We start from the raw sequence: 7,111 nt of genomic DNA, 5'->3' as shown, positions 1-7,111 counted from the left end.
GAACGCTATTTATGAAGTCGACAAACTATACCTACTTAATAAAATATGAACGAATCTGTCATTTTACATGTAGTATATTCATATACAAGACAAATTAGCATGTAATCCCAATAATCAGTAAACAATGCAACCAGTTGCAACTAATTACTTTAGTAAATAAACGCTACTTATAAATGGTATCGTATGACATACAGAAAGATTTTATTCTCTACGGTAGTAAAATTTCAATCTAAATATAAATGTAAGTTGTTTTAATATTCTATACAATAGTACATTGTCACTATTATCCTATGTATTATAACATTTATTATCTAATTCAAAACGATGTAACAAAAATACACAAGATAATAGTAAGTAGGTATTATTACATTTATATTTACGTCTTCCGGAAGTTATTTCTATCAAATTTCTGTTATATTCTATCGAATCCAGCAATAAGTTTTTAATGTGATTGCATTGAATTTCACTTGAACAAATTACTTACGTTAAATTGAATATTTAACTTGTAACATCACTGGTGTGGAAGTCGATTCAATTCAACATTTGTCTTGTACATATAACATATACAAAGCACATACACAAACATAAATATATTAAACTAGAGAAGAAAACCAATTAGGTTTATTTTAAAATTCCGAGTAGAAACTGTATTTGTGCGAAATTTATAATAATTGCAATAAAATTAGATATAATATACGATAAATGACTTTAACGGGTCAATCAATGCTAAGATTCACAATTTACCGATCTTGTTTTTTTTTTACTGACTTAGAAATAAGACTGCATACAAGACATATATAGATATCGAGATATTCTTTTTAATCACCATTTTTTTTATTACTGGTTTTGGAATTATGTTTGTTATATTTTCATAGATAACAGTTACATATATTAGGATGGTGTTCGTACGTTAAGAAGGTACAAAATTAATTATATTCAAGCCGGTCATTGAGCATATATAAATATAACCTACTATAATAAACATATTTAGTAGAGAATTTATTTTGTCAAAATATCATAAAGTATATTACAAATTGCAGACTGCTTTTAAAACCCGTTACATTTGAATAAGCAAAAATATACATTTTCCTTAATAAAATCTACAAAAATTATAAATAAATCTTAGCAAGGAGTGCCATTCAATGTTTTACCAATATTGTTATATACAGAAAGCAAAACAAAATCCATATTAAGATAAAAAATGTAATATACAACCATTCCGATTGGCCAATACCTCGCTATTCAGGATTCAACAACGTAATAAAATTGCTGTTACTTTTATAGAAATTGATGTGGTTCCTTCCATCAGGCGGAGCGTATGTAAGACCAAATCGTCTGTACGTTAAAAATATTAAAACAACTAATTTTACAATCAGCCATTTGTCCATTATATATTATAATTACACACTAAATCAAAAGCACTATACACATTGATCAAATAAAACATTATACTATTCATTCATAAATAATCACAGTGGACAGATCATTCCCTACATTTCTATAAAATTTAACAAGCTGTTATTGCACATTGCATAAATACATATTCATTCAAAATTGACAGTCTACTAGTTTTATCAATATTATATGAATTTATAATTTTCAAATATTGCTATTACTCTTACGATATAAACAACTCGCAAACGAAAGTCTACTCTTACATAGACTACATACATTATAAAATAGTTTTCATTTCTTATCTCGAACACAGTAAAGATATTTAGGAAATGCTTAACGATACACGAATACCTAATTGTTATCTTTGGGACAATTATTCAGTAATGTATCTACTAAGTTGAGCTTTGAAATAAAAGGGAAAAGAAAAATCAGGTACAGTTTTGTCATTGTAGAAATTTAAGAAGAAATAAGTATTTAGAAAATTAAGTGCACAAGTATAAAAATGGCACGTTTAAAGAATCGTCAGACTATTTTGCTCTACGTCTATATTACCTATATTATATGTGCTCACATTAGATTATATATGTGTCGTAACCTTTCAAAATGTAGTGATATCGGTAAAAAGACATTATGTAGTTGAAATTACGTAAGTCTTGGAAATTTTTTAAATAAGTATCTAGTACTTTTGTTATGATTACCCATAAATTACATTTTGTAAGATCTTTTATATGTCATAATGCATCTAATTCAATTGATTCGTAATTTGATCACGCATAAGCATGCTATTGTTCAGTAATCGGGATAATTTATTGCACCTCCCCTCCGCTCATAAACATCACACAAAATAAACTAATATTAAAACAATTTTTTGTACTAATTTTCAGAATTCATCATACTTTTAACTCAATTAGTGTTAACGTGTAGTTGGAATCGTTTAGTTTTGAACCTTGGTATGTAAGAAATGAAAATAGGATTCATTTGAAACGTCTTTTACATAGGAAACGTCTTTTTCTAATTTTATTTTTTAGGTTGCGACGGCTTTGGGAGGAGGTGCGTTCTCTTGCAAAGGTGCCATCCGTAAATTACGTCACAGGAATCTCACCCCCCCCCCCATTCTTGTTAAATTTGTGACAATTCTACTTCCCTAGTAACATTTAACAATTTTACACTTGTAACCGAGTGTTAAATCGTTAAGAAAACAATGTAAATCTTATATTAAACAGTTGAAGTTGGAAACATTTTTAAGTTTTTTGTTAATACATATAGTGTCACAATTTATCACTCTCAACGCGTAACGTTTTGTTTTATACCACGTAGGTGGCACAAGCATACGGTTCATCTGATGGTAAACGGTTAGCCTTGTCTATGGACGTATTTTATGAATGGTCTTAAAGAAAGTTATTAGCTATTTTATAGCAGATTCAACAGTATGTATATATATTAACTTACTATTAAGAATTTTTTGTAAGTTAATATTATAGTAAACAACTAATAAATTCTGCACTATGAGTACAACATGTCACATTTTCAACATGAAATTACAAAATAATTATATTTAATTCCGAAATTGCAGTGTTAACAATCCTGTCCTAATAATATGGCTACGTGAACATGCATAATTAAATAGTTTTGTAACTTATAGTCATTATTATTATTACAAACACAACTACTATTCATCGTTCAGTAAGTCCGTGCAGGATTTCGCTTTGGCAGATCTGGAATTGAAAAGAAAAAATCAATTATTGACATCAACAAATGGGTGTAAACTTGATGGAATATCAAATTAAAACTATAAAATTATACTATCATAAATTACTGGTATCTTAAGTTTTATTTATATTGATTTTGAATTATTAAAAACAATTTTCCTAATTTGTAGATTCACGATAAAAAAATTCTAGGCAATATTTTGAACAACTCATCTGCTTGGGCATCTTGATAAGGCAGTGAAATTACAGGGTACGAAGCCATGGCATCTTAGTGCTCTGGAATAGCAACTTAATAATATAAGAGGTAGCCTGGGTGTTAGTTTAAGACCTGATTGCATGGTGCCATTAATATATATATATATATATATATGGGAGACGATTCCCACTTACCGCCGGGTAAGCCGTCACCTTGTTTACCAGTCGTTTAGTTTAGTTACATAAAAATATGCAAATAAATTACAAATAAAATAAAAAAATACTCATACAGGACCTTTCGGCCTATCATACAACTCATAATTTTTTATCACTATCCCTACAGTCAAATTCTTTAGATAAAATACTTACTGTGCATTCTTAACTCTCCTACAGACTCTCAGTTCGATAGTTCCATTACGAACGGCTTTAAACAGTGCGAGAGCCTCTATATGAGCCAACTCATGACACGCTTGTCCATTTACCGCTAACACCTCGTCACCTGAAAATTATTATTAAAACCCTTATTAAATCATTTATTTCACTAGTGGTCGTAGTTTAACATTCGGTAAACAAATAATACTAAAAACAAAAACTTTTAATCTAGTCTCAAATTGAACACAAACTTTAACAATAAACAATTTTTTAGCTAGGTAACACTAGCCTGTTGCCAAAGAAAGAAAAAAAAAAACAATAAACAAAAGAGTGCGTGTGTGTCTCATGTACATGGTAGTGTATTTTTTAATATTATTATGATTTTTTAATTTTATGTATTATATTTTGTATAAGTAATTGAAAAACAAATAGTATCCTTCTCTTCATCTCTATATAAACTAATGAAGTGTGCGAAATTTCATATTCCTTCATCCGCAAAAATTACGTATAAAATTTACAAAAATTTTTTGGCACCATATTATTATTCACGCACGCGGCAGATTTAGTAAGATGTCATCTGCTTAGATACCTATTTCAGGCGCCATGCAGCTTGCTTTTTATGCTTTATTTTAAGACAATAATATTATACACAACCCATAAGTGGTATCCTGGGCGTCACTTATTAACGTGATGTCCGTAGTCCATGGTACATGCATATAAACGACGGTTACAATCTACCAGCAGGATGACGGTCAGCTTATAAAATCATAAAAATAAACGTAATAGGCGTAAATGAATTGAGAGGTGTTGGTATTTTTTTTTAAATTCTTCCAAATACAATATATAATATTTTTGGCTCATGACTACCAGAAATGTATAAGATGTTTTTTAAAAAAACCAATCGTTTGTGAAATTCATTTAAATTCACTCGTTATGGCATTTGATAATATTGACATAATAATTATATTTCTAAACGGGTACTTTGTTCCGATAAGAATTAAGTAGAAGAAAGTCTTTTCAACAGTGGAGAATCTTTTTAGTATCCTTGTTTCCTTAAACGTGTTCAAAACCTTCTTTAAAGGGATATTATTAACAAATTTAGTTTAGTAATAGATATTGTTATGTTAGGTATAATGCAAAACAATAAATTTAATAACAAGTATGACAATTTGCATAAACAATGAAACTATATAATTACACCATATATGCCTATATTTATTATTAATATATAATAAATATAGGCATGTATAATATATTTTGTTTGTGGTTTAGTTTATTATAAAGAACTGTTACCTATATAAGTAAAATTATTCATATAAACCAACAACAACACTTTGCAAATCATTGTACAAAATTATATATTTATATATATTATGAATATTTTTTATTCATTTAATGTTTTTCATACATCATAACAATGATTATCATTTCATATTCAGAGAATTTCATTCATTGTCAGGTATTGAATTAGATAAGATAAATATATCTTTTAGTTATTTTCCTCTTATTAATTACGGTACAAAAAAAGGATATGCTTTCTATCATCCCAAATACAAAAAAATACAATTTTTCTTAATTATGGAGGTTATAAGTCCTTTTTTTAGTAGCCATTACCGTAATTTCGTCCGGTTTGTTTTCAGATATAGATAGCTTGTATTCGTCCCCGAGATAAGAATTATCAATTCACTTTAAGATCCGTTCGTGAAAATATATGATTTATTATAATTACTTTCGCTTTATAATATTAGGACATTTATATTATATTTATTAGTAACAATTGTGTATATATATTATCATTACATTAGTGTGCACTTCCAAATGCAATGTAAATACTTACAGAACAGACATATAGTAGTAAGTCGACCATGAACATTAATAATGCAGTATTATGCCGTTTATGATAACATTTGTATCAATGTTGGTAATTAACTGTGAGATATTTATGGCAGTAACATCCACTCATCTATTTATCCGTTTTTAAACATATTTTAATAATATAAATGTAAAATTCAGTTACATATAACCGCGGAGTGCACATCGCTTTATGCAACTACGTATAGTTTACTAATAGCTAATAAAAATGTAACTGATGGGTGTCTGCATGTGGCAGATATATGAGAAAATATATTATTACATAAAAAATATTTCGTTAAAAAAATATTAATTATTATTATTTCCGTCTCTATGTCTATGTGCTATATATATATTTTCCCACAGCTGTATATGGTTCGCATTAGATTTAGTTTTGTTTTATTTCAATCGGTTACTAAAAATATATATCTATTTCAATTCTATTTAAATTCAACTAGTCTCAAATAACCTCAAATAAATATTCATGTCAAGTATGATATCTATTCAGCGTAGCGTACAATGAGTACTAAAATTCTATACTAAGTTAATACTTTTATGCGCATTATTATTACTAGCTCGTTGACTACAATACGGCTTCCTATCCTTATCATACCGCATTCCTCAAAGTCTACAGAATCTACAATCAGTATAACTTTATCTAATCTATAAATACAGTTATGTGTACACACCTGCTTTTAATTGGCCATTATCGACTGCCTGCCCTTGTGGTAGGATGCTCTTAATGAAGATACCGAGTGGACCTCTGGGTGAATCGCGTCCCCCCACAATGGTGAAGCCGAGTGGTTTCTTTCCTTGTCCTTTCTCAAACGTTATAGTATGATAAGTGTGCGTCGGTGCTCGCGGTTTACGTGGTAGTGTACAGAAATTCGCCGCATTAGGGGTTTGTGTTGCACTTCCACTATTGTTTCTCTCTTTAATCCGTTCCGAAACACCGTCAGGTACATCAACGTCCACGATATCACCGGCGCAGCTCAGTGCGAGCCCGTCTTTATTCGCGCCACTGTAACTGACGACTTGCCGGCGGAGCAGCTTGTTATTCATGCTGCTGTAGCTTGCGTTCTGGCCTTTGAGGAAGTGTGTGTGTGCGCCGGGTGCGTTGTCGGTCGCCTCGTCCGCAGTTGATAGCGCGCGGCGATTACAAGCTGACTCGTCCTGTGTTCGCTGTCGATCTATCCTGACGTCATGTTTATCTACACGTTTTTCCTTTCCTAATATTATTGCATTTTCATAATCTACAGAACTTTCGCGCATTATTATAGCAGTCCGTTGCGATTGCTCTCTTTGTCTTGCGTCTGTCTGTGGTTTCTCACGTTGCCTGCAAATGACAATATCTATTTCCGATGAACCTGATCTCAGTGCTTCCTTGGCTTCCGACATAGTGAGGTCACGTAAACGGCGGCCGTTAACGTTGAGTAGTTCATCGCCTATTCGAAGAGTGCCTTCTCTGAAAAATAATTACACATATTAATATTAGAAAAAAATATAAATAAATATGTGCTGTGTATTATTTATAAAATGGATTTTATCTTGGTTCAAATAGAAGTGGTAGCGTGATGTTAATTAAATAA

General features: G+C 30.3%; 1 protein-coding gene across 1 annotated transcript in view; it reads right to left on the bottom strand.

Annotated features, from left to right (window-relative positions):
• Positions 1-2,079: 2,079 nt before the first annotated feature.
• The window catches only part of LOC131845851 (uncharacterized), a 55,076-nt gene continuing 50,044 nt past the window's right edge, over positions 2,080-7,111 (bottom strand). Inside the window, exons 5-7 of the mRNA XM_059194990.1 lie at positions 6,212-6,987; positions 3,669-3,798; positions 2,080-3,110 (exon numbers count right to left, since the gene is read on the bottom strand). Of these exons, the coding sequence (XP_059050973.1) occupies positions 3,065-3,110; positions 3,669-3,798; positions 6,212-6,987 (952 nt within the window). The 3' untranslated portion in view covers positions 2,080-3,064. The remainder of the gene's footprint in view (positions 3,111-3,668; positions 3,799-6,211; positions 6,988-7,111) is intronic.

The sequence above is a fragment of the Achroia grisella genome, unplaced genomic scaffold (assembly GCF_030625045.1).
Source record: "Achroia grisella isolate CSIRO2021 unplaced genomic scaffold, CSIRO_AGI_Agris_v1 utg487, whole genome shotgun sequence".
NCBI classification, from domain to species: domain Eukaryota; kingdom Metazoa; phylum Arthropoda; class Insecta; order Lepidoptera; family Pyralidae; genus Achroia; species Achroia grisella.
The sequence above is the reverse complement of the archived record's forward strand: the minus strand, read 5'-3'. Positions and strand labels throughout refer to the sequence as shown.